General features: G+C 34.3%; 1 protein-coding gene across 1 annotated transcript; it reads right to left on the reverse strand.

Moving 5' to 3' along the window:
- Window positions 1–1,081: 1,081 nt before the first annotated feature.
- Window positions 1,082–3,214, reverse strand: LOC18049510 (putative methyltransferase DDB_G0268948). The gene is made up of 2 exons (XM_006442027.2): window positions 2,933–3,214; window positions 1,082–1,846 (listed from the first exon to the last, which is right to left on the reverse strand). Exons 1-2 carry the CDS (start codon window positions 3,080–3,082, stop codon window positions 1,205–1,207), a joined length of 792 nt encoding a protein of 263 aa, XP_006442090.1. The 5' UTR covers window positions 3,083–3,214; the 3' UTR covers window positions 1,082–1,204.
- Between the last annotated feature and the right edge of the window lie 14,504 nt (window positions 3,215–17,718).

Below are 17,718 nucleotides of genomic sequence, written 5' to 3' on the forward strand. Positions count from 1 at the left end.
ATCAACGGTGTAAAACGGTTTTACAAACTGCATCGATGGATATGTTCACTTCTGGGACTGTGCCGCTCCACCGTAGCTCTTACACCATTGGATTATTTGAGTACCCCTTTGACTTGATTGTAAAACTAAAAATGACTCGGTCGAACCAGTGCACGGCTTGAGCAATTGTCACTAGATCTATAGTTGATTGTGCTGCGACAGTTTGTTCAAGTTCAGGACATTGGTGGTGCAGTGCAGCGATATCAAATCGTCGGTAGCTTTGTTACAAATTCTAATTGTTTGGGGCTTGGGTCCGAGCCTATAACATTTTTTAACATCCCAGCTAGTTGAAAATTTACATACAAATATAAAGTTAGGGTAGGTAGCAATCCAGGGTTTTGGTTCTACGGGGGGCCATTAAAGAAAATAAAAACTAAAGCTGGCTGTAACATTATATCAGTAAAATTAAGATGCTAATATCGTAGGAGTTATCAGGCGAAGCCAAATTGAACTTGGGAAACCTTAGAAGTGTTCAATTTTGACCCCGATTTTTTATTTTTAACTTTTTAAAACTTACGAAGATTAAATAGGCATGGACTTGGCTTTTTTCCTTTGTGCTTCAATTATTGTAAATGTTGGTCCGGGTTGTCTTTCCTTGTGGTTCATTGTTGTAAAGAATTTTAATATTAATGGAAACACAGGATCCATCGTGGTCTCTTTGGAACATCCGATAAAATTAGAACCGATACAGAGAATGAAGAGAATGCACCATGGATGATGAAATGAAGCAACAAGACGTTCGGTTTTCACAACTTATACTCCAAGCTTAGTATCTAAATTTTCATAAAAATGAAGTGATTCATTGCAAATTCAACTTTTCTCTCTTTAGACTATCTTTTACTTTTCACTCTCTTTATGGACGTGTGTTCTTTCTTTTTCGGTTATACTAAAAACCAGGGACTATTTCTATTTTTTTAATAAATCCAAAAAATTAATTTCAACGCCAGAAAAACTTCTATTGCCAATTATTGATTTCTGTTTTAGTAAGTGTTTGTGGAGAATTTTGTTCGAGTTCGTGGATTCCTGCTGAAAATTCAAGAGATTGACAAACCGCTCTCCTACATATAAATTTAAATACTGACATGGAGGTCTGGTTGCAAGCCGACAAATCAACTCGACTAGATTCATCATCAACAATATGTATTAAAGCTTGAATAAACTATTATTAATTTTCTACTTTTCCAATTCTCAGATAAAGTGGAAATCGAGCAACCTTTTTACTCTGGCCATCTGAATTCCAAGCAACTTTAAACTTCTCCATCATATTGTCTGTCAACAGCTCAACACCCCTGTTCTTAGCCGTCTGATAACCTGAACTTGACCGTATGAACGTTAAGTAATCATCTAAATCCATCAACTTCTCTAAAACAAACTGATCAAACGGCCCCGTATTATCCACCCCATCTACAGGCTCAAATGGAAAATCAATGCTCATGTACTTGTTCTCCACCAATTTAGGTTGTGGTTCCCGAAATGGCTCATAATCAACGAAGTGAAATGACTTGAAAACTGCATCTACGGACTCGTTGATTTCGGGCCAGTAGTAGGTCCATGCCGCTATTACTCCATTAGGTTTTTTGAGTACCCATTTTACTTGTTTGTAAAATTGAGGCAAGTCAAACCAATGTAGTGCTGTAGCAATTGTCACTAGATCTACACTTGATTGTGTTGCCACATTTTGTTCAAGCTCAGTTATGGACATGGTTGGAGGAGTAAGTTGATACCGAATGTTGGGGAGCTTTATTGCGAATTCTAGCTGTTTTGGGCTTGTGTCTGTAGCAATGACATTCTTGTAGATTGGTGCAAGCTGAAGACATATAATTGAGAAAAAATATAAAATATAGGAGGCTATAACAAAAGTACACAAAATTGAGAAGGCCATATATAAAAATTCCATAGACATGGTGAAATTTCAACCCATACTCAGTTTTTGTGTTTTTTTTTTTTCATCCTCAAGGTTGCCGGGATACTCTAGTTCCCTCCTCGGTAGTTAGATAAGATTTTTTCTGTACTAGTCTCACGACTAAATTTCGAGATAATGTGGATATTGATTTGTAGATAATACATACATAATTAATCAATGAAAATAATAGGGATTTAACTAGGGATTGGCAATGGGAGGAGATCGACATTCCTGTATCTATTTCTGATACTCTACTTGTATCCTTGTACTCTCCCCGTCCTTTTTAAAATTGCTTGAGGATAGGGATGGAGATCCCCAAAGACACCCGATCCCGAACAACTGATTTTTTAACTTGATTTAATCATATTAAAGTAAAAATATAAATCATTTAACAACACAAACGCATCAAAACAAATTTAAATCATTAAAATTATTTTCATCAAACTAATTAAGTTAATATCATCAAAATTACAAGATAATCTATGAAATTAAGTAAAAATAGAACTTCAGGGTTGAACACATACATAAAAGTCACATGATATAAATCATTAAGAAAATTATCTTCGTCAATCTTCAAGTGTTCATATCTATTGTGATATTTTTTTTTTTTATATCCATACCATCACAATTTAAATTTTAAATATAATTACTAAAAATTTTAACAGAAATAAAATAAAATAAAAAAAAAATGGGGAAACGAGAGAGATGAGGAATTCACTGAATCCTCATCTTCTCCCTGCATAAGATATTGAGTGTTAAGTTATCTATGTTCGTTCCCCGAATTTTAATTGAGATATAAAATTGTTCCCACACCCTACACAAATGGGAAAAATCCTTCAAGACTCGTCCCATGAGAATTTCTGCTATCCCTGAATTTAACAATTATATAATTCAACTTTCTTATAGCTTGGGATCAGAATTCTGAAATATTAATATGGAACTTTTGTATTATTCAAAAATAAAATCTAAAGATGTGAAAAGTAAACTTACGGATGCAGCGGCCTGGCCGCTTCCGGTGCCGACGTCCCATGCCAGTTCGTGTTTGGGTGTTTTAGAGGCAATGAATTTGAACAATTCTTCTGGATAATTTGGTCGTGCTTCCGCGTATTGCTTTGCCTGCTTAACGAACATATCTGCCATCTTTTCTGTTTTTTTCTAAATAAGTGTTGACAATGTAGAATTGAGATAAATCTACTGATCACTTGTTTCGTTTCTTCTTTATATAGGTTTTAGAATTTGATGTAGTAGACGAACAGACAAATTTTAGTTAGAAATTAATTTGGTATGGTTTATCTGCGGAAGCCCAGAACGAGGACAAGCTCATAAAGCGTTAAATTTTGACCGAACTTTTCATTCTTCCTTTAATTTTCAAAGATTCCCTTTTCTTCGCAAAGATGATGGTATGGACTTCATCAATGAGCCCACATCAACTCCACTTAGAGAATTTTTTTGGGATAATTTTGTCATTAATTTAAGCTGTTAAAGGTATCTATAGAAGTATTGAACTACTATTTTGCTCTCTTATGGGGTTAAGATGGCGGAGTTTAAAGGCAGATCCACCTCATGACCATTAGGAGTTCAAGCTTCCAATGGAGAAAATAATTTTAAAAAAATTAATGAGATAATTGTTTGAATTATTAATTAGAATCATTAAATTTATTAAAATAATCGTGTTAAATTTATAAAAATAGGTCCATAAATTCATAAACCTATAAAATTTAAATTTTGACTTTGAAACATATAAAAGCTCATACTTTAATTAAAAAAATGAATGTTCACAGTAGTCAAATTTACTATTATTTAATTTGGCCCTATTAAATTTACTAAAGTAACCTCCACAAACTCGGGAAAAGGACACAGACACCCCCAACGTTTAGAAAATGGACACAAAACTCCCTAATGTTTGAAAAAAGACATACAGACCCCAATTTCTTAACGGAAACAATTTCGTTAAATCAGTCAAAGGTTAATATCGTAATTGCACATTAACAACAAATGAATTGACCAAAAACCCACACACGAACAAAACGCTTAACACACGCACTGACACTGCTCCTTCCAGATCTTGACAAAATCCTTAACAGACACACTCACACGGTTCGCCAGAAACTGTTGGAATTGCTGAGGTTGCCGCAAGTCGCTGGATCTGCTCGCGCTGCCGCAAGCTGCTGGATCTGCTCGCGCTGCCGCAAGTTGCTGGATCTGCTCGCGCTGCCGCTGCGTTGATCGAGACCGCATCTGGCTGCTGCTCGTTCGTGTGGCTGCTGCTCGTGCGTGGTTGCTGCTCATGCATCTTCAATCCACGGTTCACTTATCTTAAACTAGCTTTTCCCTCTTTAATTTTCTTTTTTTTTTACTAAATTAACTTTATTTCTTTTTATTATCATTCCAAATCCACTAGAATTTTTGAGAATTTTTGGACAATTAATTAATTTTGGAGAATTTTAGACAATTAATTTCACCGAAGAAGTGGGCTTACCATGGGCATAATGCAAAAAAAGCTTGTACTGGTTTATTGGAGATTTATTGTGCTTAATTTATCAATGAAAAGCTTGTACTGGTTTGCAGATGGTAACAAATAAAAGCAGGCAATACTACAATGACGTCCCAACAAGCTATGAGAGGAAGTTCACAAGCTAGGAGCCAGAGTTGTCATACAAATTTGTGAATAAATAATGTTTTTTTTTTCAAAAAAATATTATGGTTATTGTTGTAATGATTACCAGTATCAATTTGATACAATATTATGATATAAGGATTATTTGTTATGTTTATTGGTGGTTTTTTCTGTCTATTCGATATGTTATTTAGTACAATTAAGATGTTGTTAACCAATTTTTTTTTTTAATTTTGTTGATTATACTAGTTTAAATGATTGACATATGAAGAATTGTTATTTTTATAGTATTAATAATTAATTTTATTTATTTTTATTCTTGAATAATGGATTAAAATTATTTAGCTTGTAGAGAATTTGATAAAAAATTATTAATAATTTTATTATAAAAAATTTAATAGAGAAATTGGATAATGAGGGTATATTCGTAATTTTATTAATAATATATGGGTAAAATAGACAATGAACAATTTTTTTTTAATGCTAGAAGGATATAACGGTAATTACACGTTAAATTTATAATTTCCGTTAAAACTAACGGTTTCCGTTAAGAAATTGGGGTCTGTATGTCTTTTTTCAAACATTAGGGAGTTTTGTGTCCCTTTACTAAACGTTGGGGGTGTCTGTGTCCTTTTCCCCCACAAACTCATTAATGTATAAAATTTTATTATTGATTACATTTTGTTATTATGTAATTTAATCCTCTAAATTCGCTACTATTTAGAATTGGCTCTCTATTATTACTCGATCTAGTCCAAGTTCAATCAAAGTTGGCTCTCTATTATTACTCGTTCTAGTCCAAGTTCAATCAAAGTTGGCTGTCTATCATTGACAGTTCTCGTTCAGGTTCAATGAAAGAGATCAAAGCAGAGTTTGTTTGCGATTCAGTTTGTGTAAATGCATGTAGGTCCAGGTTGTCTTATTTTGTGGTCCACTGGTGTAAAGAATTTAAAAAGTAATTGGATAAGAGGATGCGTCTTGGATGAGGAAATGAAGCAAGAACACATCTTCATGTGCAGTTTTTACGACGTGCACTCGGTATGATTATGAATAATGATATATGCATAGAAAATAGTACAAAATTTAATAGAAATTATATTAAAATAAAAAATTATTATCCTGTGGTGTATTTTTTATCCTGTAATTAATTTTGTTTGTCTTTTAATATTGTGTGCTTTTATATTATTTTTTGTACATGTGTCATTCATTGTTTCACTACTATTACCATGCTCTGAAAAACCTTACTTTTTTTTTTTTCCGAAGATGCCGCATTTGCTTGGTTTCAACATTAGCATGGTTGTCCTTCTTACGCTTTTGTCTTCTATAATCATCATATTCAATGGCAAAATTTCAACAAGATAGAGCAACATTCAACAAAGATAAGTCTTCTTATTGGATTAGGTATAGATTTTTAATTAATTCGTAATGGAAATTGGTGGCTATCCACTATCAGCTTAGACCAATTTAACTAGCTATAGTTAATTAGCTAGGTTATTTGGGTGAGCAAAGTCAGCTAGTAGTAAAGCTCGGAAAATCACCTAAGAAAAATTGAAACAGGACCATCAAATACACACAGTTTGCTTTGATTGGCCATTCAACAAAACATCTGAAGAGATTGGATGGCTAAAGAGCTAATTATGTCAATCAAGGGATAAAAGCTTGTTTAGTCCCTATATTATGAGCTTAGTGTCTATTTAATCCTTATATTTTTAAAAATACCTCAAAACGTCCTTGCTATTAAATATTGACACTTATGCCATTATTTTTTATTTTTTTTAGCATGCTTTTACAATATTACACTCTTACAACAATGTTTCTTTTTTGGATATTAATAAAAAATTGGATTATCAAATTAAACCCAAAAATAAAATAAAAACAAAAAAAGATATATATTAATTTTTGTGGAAGCTCATGTGTGTCCAAAAAAATTAATTTTGTAAAAAAGTAAATTATCAATTTTTTTAAAAAATTAATATTTTAACTCCTCAGCAGAGTGTTCCACAAAAATTAATATATATATATATATATATATATATATATATATATATATATTGTTTTTATTTTATTTTTTGGTCTTAAACTGGTAATTTGATTTTTCTTTTTAATAATGTCTAAAAAAGAACTTTATTGTAATAGGGTAATATTATAAAAAAAGTTAAAATGAACAAAAAGTAATGGTAAGGATGTCAATAATTTAATGGTAGGGATAATTTGAGGTATTTTTAAAAATGTAAGGACTAAACGGACACTAACCTCAAAATATAAGGACCAAATGAGTTTTTACCCGCCAATCAAGCGTGGGTGTTCTGATCATGACATGCCCTAAGGCTTGGCTTTGTTTTGATTGGCTAATGGATCCTATAAATAGAGAGCACGGCTCTTCGTGATTTGTATCCTAAATTGAAACCTCATCAATTACAAAAATATCACCTTCCTTTGTATCATGTATTTATTAATTTATATCGTGTATTTATTAATTAATACTTTCTACATATATTGTCAATGATTATAACACGTTATTAGCTAGCATGACTATCATTTTGGTGCAGGAAGTATCTTATCCCTTGTTCTTTTATTTTATCTATTTAATTAATAAAGCTATCTTTATAAATATACTCTGAAGTTGTCATTAATTTGGATCTTCCACATCAAAAAATATGACTAGCTATTGTATTTCTTCTTGTTTATTTTATATATCTAAAGTTATAAGTAAGGACCAAATCGTACAAGACAGAAGCATAAGTCAAGACCAAAGCGTACAAAACCAAGATTGAAGCATCAAAAATTCTGATTGGATCCTTAAAGTATCAAGACTGAAGCCTACTCATTTGAAGCCACATATTTGAATATTCTAAAAGCCCAGAAGATGTATTAAAGATGACAAATCCAATGAAGCATGAATTTGAAGCCTATAGTATTTTTGGTGAAAATTATTTATCTTGAATTCTACCTCAGTAATTAGAAGCCATATGTCTCAATAAGTCATCCGGAAGCTATGAGACTCAGTAACATAATCAAGCTCATCCAACTGAAAGGAAGTTATTGCTTGAATTGACATGAAGTCTTAATTGAAGACAGAATTCCTCACTCAATTAAAATCAGTTTTGATAGTAATTTTTCAAATTAGCCCATTATCACAACTCTGGGCTTTACAAAATGACATTACAGTTGAAGATATGTGGAAAGAAAATTATTGATAAAGAAGACATGCTCAACATTTCATGCTTTAAACATGATTTTGCAACAACAATATCGAGCTCACTAACCTAATAGGCACAAAACGCGCTAACCTTACAGGCACAAAGTCAGTTTTTGAAGAAAAATTCTATCACATAGACACATGGTCAAAATCATTGTCATGACGAAGTTATAAACATGCTAAAGATCGTGGTTACAATTATGATTGAAGTCATATTCCTGAAGAAATCAAGCATTGGTTGATATTATGCAGAGACAAACTAGGTTGATTGAGGGGATGGCTCAAGGTGGTGGTCCTGCTCAGAATGCTAAAGCCGGAGGGTAAGGTGCTGCTGCTAGAGGCAAAATGGTGGCGACTTTAGAGCAATTCCAAAAGTTGGGGCCACATGTGTTCCGTAGGACAACTGACCCTATGGCAGCCGAGGCATGGCTGAAGCAAGTATAGAAGATATTGGAGGCTATCAGTTGTACTGACGAGCAAAGGGTGGTTTTTGCCTCATTCGTGCTTCAAGGCGAGGCGGATCACTAGTGAGAGGGAAGGGCCCGATTGTTGAGGAACAACCTATGTAACGGAATGATTACTTAGAAGATGTTCATGGACGCCTTCTACGAGCAATACTTTCCTTGGAGTGTCGTCGAGAAGACGGAAAGAAAGTTTATGAATTTAATTCAGGGTAGTAAGTTTATGGCGGCGTATGAGGACACCTTCAATACCTTATCTCGATTTACTCCAACGTTGGTTGATAATAAGGAGAAGAGATGTAAATGCTTCCTTGAGTGATTAAATTCATCTACTAGAGATCCTTTGGAGCCCTTGAGGATAACAAATTATGATGATTTGGTGGATAGGGCCCTTTCTAGGGAGACACATGTTAATAGATCCTAGAAGAGACAACAGTAGTGGAAGAAGCATGGGTGGCAGGGAGGATCACAAGGGAAAAGCTCTAATAATAATCAGAAAAGTACAAGTGGGGGTGACAAGTCTTCACAGAAAGGTGATGGATCTTCCTTTCCGAATAATATTCCTCCATGCTAAACTTGTGGAAAGATGCATCGAAGTAAATGACCTTTTTTTCATGGGTGCATGTTTTTGCTGTGGGCAAATGGGACATAAGATCAGTGATTTTCCTAAGAAGTGTAATGATAGTAGTCGTACCCAAGATGATGACAATCAGAGGAAGAAGCCCAGGGTTCAAGGTTGTGTATTTGCGATGACAGAGCAGGATATTGAGCCATCTAATGATGTTATGACAAGTACTCCATCTTTATTTTCTAAAGATGCTAGAATGTTATTTGATTCTGGTGCTACACACTCTTTTGTATCATGTGTTTTTGCTTGTCATGCGGATAGAAATACTGAGCCACTTGCGTGTTATCTATCTATTGCTACTCTTATGGATGATAATATGATAGTGAATCGGGTTTATAAGTCTTGCCCAATTAGTTTTCATGACAAAGAATTCATTATTGATCTACTGCCAATTCTAATGCAATATTTTGATGTTATTTTGGGGATGAATTGTTTGGCAACATATCACGCTAATGTTCATTATTTTTCTGAGGAAGTACTTACTATTCTTGGAGAGTCTAAGCTCTGATTTCAAGGAAAATAAAATAGAAGCAGCTCATAAGATGTTGACCGAAGGATATAAGGGCTTCCTAGTTATGTGGTAGCTGATGACAGTGGTGAAGTTTCACTTTGTGACATTCGTGTGGTCAGAGAGTTCCCAGACATTTTTCTACAAGATTTGCATGGGTTGCCTCCTAATCGAGAACTTGAATTCTCAATAGATTTATTGCCTGGCACCGCACCTATTTTTAAAGCACCCTATCAGGTGGCGCCAATCGGACTGAGAGAGTTAAAAATCCAACTGCAAAAACTTCTTGATAAATGTTTTATTCACCCTAATGTGTTTCCTTGGGGTGCTCTAGTGTTTTTTATAAAAAAGCATGATGGATCCAAGTGGTTGTGCATTAGTTACTGGCAGTTTAAGGTGAAAAATGATGTACCTAAGATTGCTTTTAGTACTCGATATAGGTATTATGAGTTTCTGGTAATGCCTTTTGGGTTAACGAACCCCAGCAGCCTTCATGGACTTGATGAATAAAGTGTTTCAACCGTATCTTGACTGATTTGTTATTGTATTTATTGATGGTATTTTGTTGTACTCTAAGACTATATAAGAGCATGAGGACCATTTGAGGGTGGTTCTTCAAACACTTCAAGAGAAGAAACTTTATCAAAAGTTTAAGAAGTGTGAATTTTGGCTAGATCATGTTATTTTCCTTGGGCATGTAGCTTCTAAGGATGGTATATCAATTGATCCAGCTAAGGTTGAGGCCACAATGAAGTGGCCAAGATCGACTAACGTTACTGAAGTTATGAGTTTTTTAGGCTTGGCTGGATACTATCAGAAATTTGTGAATGGGTTCTCCAATCTTGCAATTCCTCTGATGAAGTTGACTAGGAAGAATGTAAAGTTTGCATGGTATGAGGATTGCAAGAAGAGCTTTCAAGAGTTGAAGAATAGATTGGTCTTTGCACCTGTTTTGACTATTTCATTTGGTGGTAGTGGATATGTTATTTACGGTGATGCTTTTAGAAAATGGTTGGGATGTGTGCTGATGCAACATGGTAAAGTGGTTGCTTATGCTTCATCACAATTTAGACTTATGAACAGAATTATCCAACCTATAATCTAAAGCTAACAGCAATAGTTTTTGTCTTGAAGATCTAGAGACACTACCTTTGTGCTGAGACTTGTAAGATCTATATGGATCAGAAGAGTTTGAAGTATTTGTTCACCAGAAGGATTTGAATTTGAGGTAAACAAGATGGCTAAAACTGGTGAAGGATTATGATTGTTCGATCGATTACCATCCTGATAAGGTAAATGTAGTGGTCGATGCTCTAAGTAAGAAATCATCTGGTGGGTTGGCACATATGATTACTACTCAAGGCCATACGCTGGAGGACCTCAGAAAGATTAGGATTAAAGTGATTGCACATGGTGAGATGGATGTTTTATATGACTTGAGTGTTTAGCCTACCTTGATAGACAGAATCAAGACAGCACAAAAGGAAGATCCTGAACTCAGAAAGATCGTCGAAGAAGTAAAAAGTGATCGATATGAGTTTAGAGTAGCTGATGATGGTGTTTTATGGGTGAGGCAACAACTTTGTGTACCAACTGATGAGAAGTTAAAGAATGAGATAATGAGAGAGGCTCATGATACAACTTTTAGTGCACATCCAGGTATAACTAAGATGTATCGAGAATTGAAGAAAAATTTCAAGTGGAGGAATATGAAAAATAATGTTGCTGGATACGTAGCAAAATGTTTGGTGTATCAGCAGATGAAGACTGAGCACCAAAGACCTGCAGGGACTCTTCAATCACTTTCTATTCTAAAATGGAAATGGGAGCATATCACACTGGATTTTATAAGTGGATCACCACACTCTGAAGAAGGTAGAAACTCTATTTCGGTTATCGTTGATCGATTGCCTAAGTCAAATCACTTATTACCAATTAAATGTACTTGCAAACCTTGGCAGTTGGCAGAGCTATTTATTAAAGAGATAGTGAGATTGCATGGAGTGCCGGTGTCTATTGTTTCAGATAAAGATCCATGATTTACTGTAAATTTTTGGGCTAGCTTGCATAAGAGTTTTGGTACTAAGTTATATTTCAGTACAACTTTTCATCCTCAGACAGATGGTAAGTTAGAAAGAATTATCCATACTCTTGAGGGCATGTTGCGAGCTTGTGTACTGGATTTGGGAGATAGATGGGGAGATAACTTGCCTTTGGAGGAAGTGTAGATTGCCCATTTGTTGGGACGAAGTTAGCGAGAGGAAGTTATTAGGGCCAAAGTTGGTTCAGATTATTGCGGATAAGATTAAGCTTATCAGATAACGTCTCCGTACAGCTCAAAGCTGAGAGAAAAGTTATGTTGATCGGCGTACACGAGATTTAGAATTTCAAGTTGGAGACCATGTCTTCCTAAAAGTCTAACCGTGGAAGGATGTTTTTCAATTTGGGAAGAAAGGCAAACTCAGCCCACTGTTTATTGGGCCTTTTGAGATTCTTAAGAGGATTGGTGCAGTTGCTTATCGAATAGCCTTATCTCCAAGCCTATCAAGGCTTTACAATGTGTTTCATGTGTTAGTGTTAAGGAAGTACATTACTTATCCTTTTCACGTTTTGGATTACTAAGCTATCCAAATATCAAATGATATGACTTACGAAGAACAACCAATAGAGATTGTTGATGAGAAGGAGCAAGTCTTAAGAGCCTGAGTCATTCCACTAGTTAAGGTTCGTTGGATGAATTATACAGTGGAAGAGGCTACTTAGGAGTGAGAGGTTGAGAAAAGGGAAAAACAGAGGCGAAGCTCAAGGTAGGCTAACCAGGGCTGCAACCAGGGTAAGCTTTTTGAAAAAAAAAATAATTATAATTTATAAATTTACTTTTATTAATATTTATAAAAAATAAAAACAAATATAATAATTTAGGAATCTTTATTTTCCCCAAATCACAATTCATAAAACTCACCAGTATCCAACTAAATCTGAATTTGAAATTCACCAAAATTCAATTGCTCAAGTCTCTTACCACTGCTGAATACCCAGTCTCCTGCGCTCGAATTGACGCCCAATCGTTGCCTCATGAGTGACACTGAGCCGCTGTCGCAAGGCCCGCACTCGTAAGCTGAATCTCCCACCGCACCTGAAGTCCCGAAGTCGAATGCCCAGTGTTGGTAAATAAACTCGATTGCTATTGATGTCAATGTGCAAGTGGACACAACAAGTAATAAAGTGATGAATATTCGAGATCGTCTCCTTAGGGATTGATGTTACTAGAAAGGCTACAACAATCACGATAGTGCAAACTTCCTTTGTTCTAAAAAAAGATCTAATTAAAAGTGAATTTTTACCGAAATAAACAATAAAAGAAAAACAAAAATAAAACAAATCAATGCAGTAATAAAAAAAATTAAATGAATTGTGTAAGAAGAATTCAATGAGAATGAGGTAGCTGAATGATCAAACTCTCTTCAAGGATGACTGTTTTGTCTAAATTAACACTAGTTGCTACAACAATTCCTACAGCATTGGGCAGAATTATTTTGCATCCTCAGCTGTCGTTTGTCAGATTTCTCATACCCTTAAGCACCTTAATAATGACTAGTTGTTAATGCACATACGGTATGGCATTATGAGCATACATTCTCTCTACCCTACAAGGTGAATTCCTATGTCTAGGTCTTCACAAATCTGAACTCAAATATAGCCCTTTTGGGACTTAAGTAAACTTAGTCCAGGAAACTTAAATTAAGATCAAGTATTACTCTAATAATTTCCACTAAGACAGGCCCTTTTGCGACTCTATCTTAACTTGAATCATTAAATGGGTGGTCAACCGAAATAACGATTATAATAATAGCTATTAGAGTAAAATGCTACAACAATCGTACAACAACTTATAAGAACAGTCAAAAACCCATTTAGATTGTTTGTCACTCAATTACAATCAAGTTTTGTTCATACTTTGAAAAAGTAAAACAAATAACAAAATATCAGCCATGAAATACATCGATTTAATCAAAGAGTAAGTAAAAGAACAAGAAAAGAACGATGAAAATTGAATCCACAATAGTTCTATTAGTTTATCTTCACTGGTGCAGACTTGCTTTCCCGTGAATTCAGATTTTGTTCTCTTTTTCCCTTTGATTTCTCCAATGTTAATTCGCCGCCTTTTTTCATATGATGCGTGCCCTTTTTATATCTAAAAAACTAGGGTAAAACGGAAAACTAGGGCACGCATAAGCCAAATTAGGAAACTACAGATATTGATTCTTCATATATCCCGCGCTAAATTTTCTCTATCGTTGTTGCAGGATTGCTACAGCAATGACTGCTCCAACAACGGCTACAGCACCACATTGTTCTAGATTTTGTTTCAATTCTTATGTAGTCATGTTCTTCCTCATTTTTGTGAGCCTATTGCAACAACATTCCTTCCGTGAAAAATAAGCTTCTGGACACCTACAATTAAGCACACAATTTGAGCACAAATTACTCTAAATCAAGCAAAATTTACTAAAACTAAATTGAAATGAATGTTTATGTGAAATATAAAAATGCGAAATATAACAAAACCACAATGAAAACATATCATTTACTCTCTAAGTATTATTTATTTAAGTCTAAAAGTGCCACGATAACTCTTATTTCATAGAGTTATCACACCCCCAAACTTAAACCATTACTTGTCCTCAAGTAATGACAACAACACTCACACAATCATGCAACAAAAAACTTACCTCTGTCATCAATTTTGCAAGGATTCGTCTACCCTTAGATCACATTCTTAGTCATACAAAATTGCCACAGTAGTTCAAGTTTTAGACTTAGGCCTCATTCGGTCCAGAGTGTGTGTGTGCCACTTTAATCAAGTTTTAGAGGTGCTACAACATTACAAAGACATTGCATATAATTCAGAGGTAGAACACAAATATATTCACATATGGGGGAGTAGAAATCATACATATACTCAAACTGTGCTATAACAAAACAAAAAAAAAATATTTTTTTAAGAACACTTAACCCTCATCACTGTAACATTTATTTTTCATGTGAATGTCGATCACTTGTAATGATGACACCTAATTACTCAATCAATGCACAGATCAGAGTTGCTGTAGTAATACTCATAGCATAGTCTTATCTAAAGATATCTTTTAACTCAAGGCTGAACATGAGGCTCATGAACAGACTTGACTACTCAATATCCTAGACAGAGGATTTTTTTTTTTACGCCATAGATGCTACAACAATGCTCATAACTTATAGCATACACTGTCACTTTAGTACCCACCAAGTAAGCTTTAAACTTATCGAAAATAAATACTATTGCTAGCAACTCTTTCTCTGTAGTGGTGTAATTAATCTGAGCTTGAGTAAGAGGTTTGTTAGTGTAGTATATAGAGTGGAAAACTTTATTCTTCCTCTGCCCTAACACTACTGTTGTGCAAATTTTAATGTACTCGCAAGCGCACGAATCTATTGTAGTATAGACTAATGGTGACGAGTGTCGATCCCACGAGAAGGTGGATTTTAATTGTGTAGAATTAATTTTGTAAATGGGTGATTGGATTTGTGGTGGAAATGATTTGGAATATGCTAAAACTTAAATTAAAATGGCGAGAATAAATTCTAAAATTGGTATTGAAATGGCGAGAATAAATTGAAGAGAATTATATTGAAATGACGTACTTGGGTATCTGGATCCGTATCAACATGCATCATGGGCTAAATAATCCTTATTAATGCCAATTAAATCATGAGGGGGGAATCCACACCTCATGAACCACGCTCTAATCAATATGGTGCTAAGGGCTTATCGTGCCAAATAATAATAACCTTATACTAGAGAGCCGGTGTAACCAAGGCAGTATCTAGACAAGATTATTATTATTTGTCGACGAGAAGTCAAAACATCCACAAAAACTAGAGGGGAAGAGAAAATAAATTTACCAAATTAAGCCCATGACACATGTTGAGACTTCACCTTCAACCCAAGCTTGAAAGAAAATTAGCCACTCATAATTGAACTAGGGGCAAAATGAGAATTTATTAAAATATGAAGAAAATACAAGATGGAGAAGGAATTAAAGAAAATGGATCCCAAAAATGGATTCAGAGATATCAAATTAGGGGGGGAAGGCCCCCTTTTTATAGATACATGGAGTAAATCATGGTCATCAGATTAAAAACAGTTTGGACGCTCAGGATTGCGCCACGTCATCAGTCAACAGTCCATGGTTTGACCACGCAAATGAACAGTAACACGGTTTGACTCGGATGAATAGTAACGCGGTTTGGTTGAAAATAATCCTGTGTGATGCATGTACCGTACGCGAGATTTTTCATCCACTGATATGTTGCCACGTCACCATCAACAGTACATAAGAATTTTAGCCCAACAGGATCGTGACACCTCATCAGTCAATGCCACATCATCGGTCAATGCCACGTCATCGATCCATCTATGTGAACAGTAACGTAGTTAGTACCGTACACGTGAATAGTACCGTACATATGAATAGTGTCATTTTTCCTTTTATGCTCCTCCTAAGGTTTTCGACCGTCCTGAGTTCAAAATTGATGTCCGTTTTGCCGTCTGATCTCTCCTTTATTGTGAAATGACTATAATGCCCCTAAAATACATAAAATACTTAATTAAAATAAAACACATGTAATTAAATCACAAGAAGGTTAAATACATAAAAGTAAGGGTTGTTAGTAAGACTTGAAATGTAAAATGACGATTTTCTCCTTTATAAATATGCATTTTCTAACACTCAACACACCCCCCAACCAGCTTATTGCTAGTACCTAGCAAATAAAGCGAAAACAAAATTCAAATTCAAAATATTTTTTTTTAATAGAAACACTCGTATTTATTCCGTCAGATTAATGATAGCAATCAAATAAAAGTATAAGCATTATCTCCAGTCTAAAGCAACATCACACCCACATCAACCATCCACATGAATCAGCCCAGTAGACTTTATCATAGCTACTTTCAAGAATGACATGTCAAACCCCAAAATCTCACTGGAAGTAGTGACACTCTCACAAAGAAATTAAAACCAATAAAAATAGTCACTCCAATGAATGGTAATTGAGAGAGAAAATAATAAAGAAGTGATATCACATGCTCTCACCAAGATGAAATAAATATGCCCTCAGCTTATAAATAATACGAACTCAAGTCAAACAAAAATGCTAGTCAACCCACTTTATTTATCTTCTTTTTTTATTATTATTATTATGCATCATTACATCTTTTTAGCCCATATAACTAGCTTCTACTTCAAACTATAGTTCCCTAAAATCAAGAAGGACTTTTATTAGGACGTAACGTAGGCTAGGGACATGGCTAACAAAGAAGGAAAATAAGGAAAACAAAGTGTATGTTTGAGAAAAATGCAGAGAATTTTTTTTTTTTTTTTGGAAGTTGCAAGGTGGATTTCACCTATTATTTTTATTTTTTTTCGTTTGAAACAACAACTTTTGTTTTTTTTTTTTTTTGGCATAACTTTACTGAACAACATAATTATTTACATTTTCTCAAAAATAAATAGGTGATGGAACTTATAAGACATTGGGTAATACTCCAAATCGGAGTGGGTCAAGATGATAAGTTGACAAAGAAAAAAGTTTTTTTTTTTAAAAAAGGCTCAAAAGGGTTAACTATGGATATTTGATAAAAGGGATGGCTAGAAAGGCTCAAACGGATCAAAGATGGCATTTCCATCGTCTTTTAGGGCTCTAAATAATCTTCCATATCTACTAGTTAGATGGGCCTCCAAATGTAGCAACACACTCTTTTTTCTTTTGTTTCTTTTTTTATTTTACAATTTTTTTTAAGGGTTAACTCAAAAGCAATTTAGAGATCGTGTGTAAAATAATAAACTGCTAAGCTGTATAAAGAGTGGGCAAAAGGGTTATTCTCCAAGAAAAATAATAGGCTCAAAAACTCACTTGGTACTTATTATGACATGTTCATTCCTTCAAGCAACTCACATTTGTCTCCGACATCAACATGTAAAGTAGCAAACATAGCGTAACATCACTTAAGACCAAAGATAATACAAATACTAAAATTTGAAATTAATCATATCATCCAATGTTAAAACAAATCACACAATTTTTTTTTAAACAACATTCTACCCCCCAACCTATTCTAAACATGAAAGGAAAATATGCATGCAGAAATGTGAAAATGATGCATAAAAACTAATTAGAAAAGTTACACGTAAAATGATAGAAAACGAAAATGATTTTTTTTTTTAAAGAAGATGCGTTTCTAGAGGAACTACACTCCATATTCAGCCATCTTCGACTCAAAAGTTGGAAAATGTATATTTATAGAGGAGAAATTAAAA

The sequence above is a fragment of the Citrus clementina genome, unplaced genomic scaffold (genome assembly GCF_000493195.1).
Source record: "Citrus clementina cultivar Clemenules unplaced genomic scaffold, Citrus_clementina_v1.0 scaffold_3, whole genome shotgun sequence".
Lineage (NCBI taxonomy): Eukaryota > Viridiplantae > Streptophyta > Magnoliopsida > Sapindales > Rutaceae > Citrus > Citrus x clementina.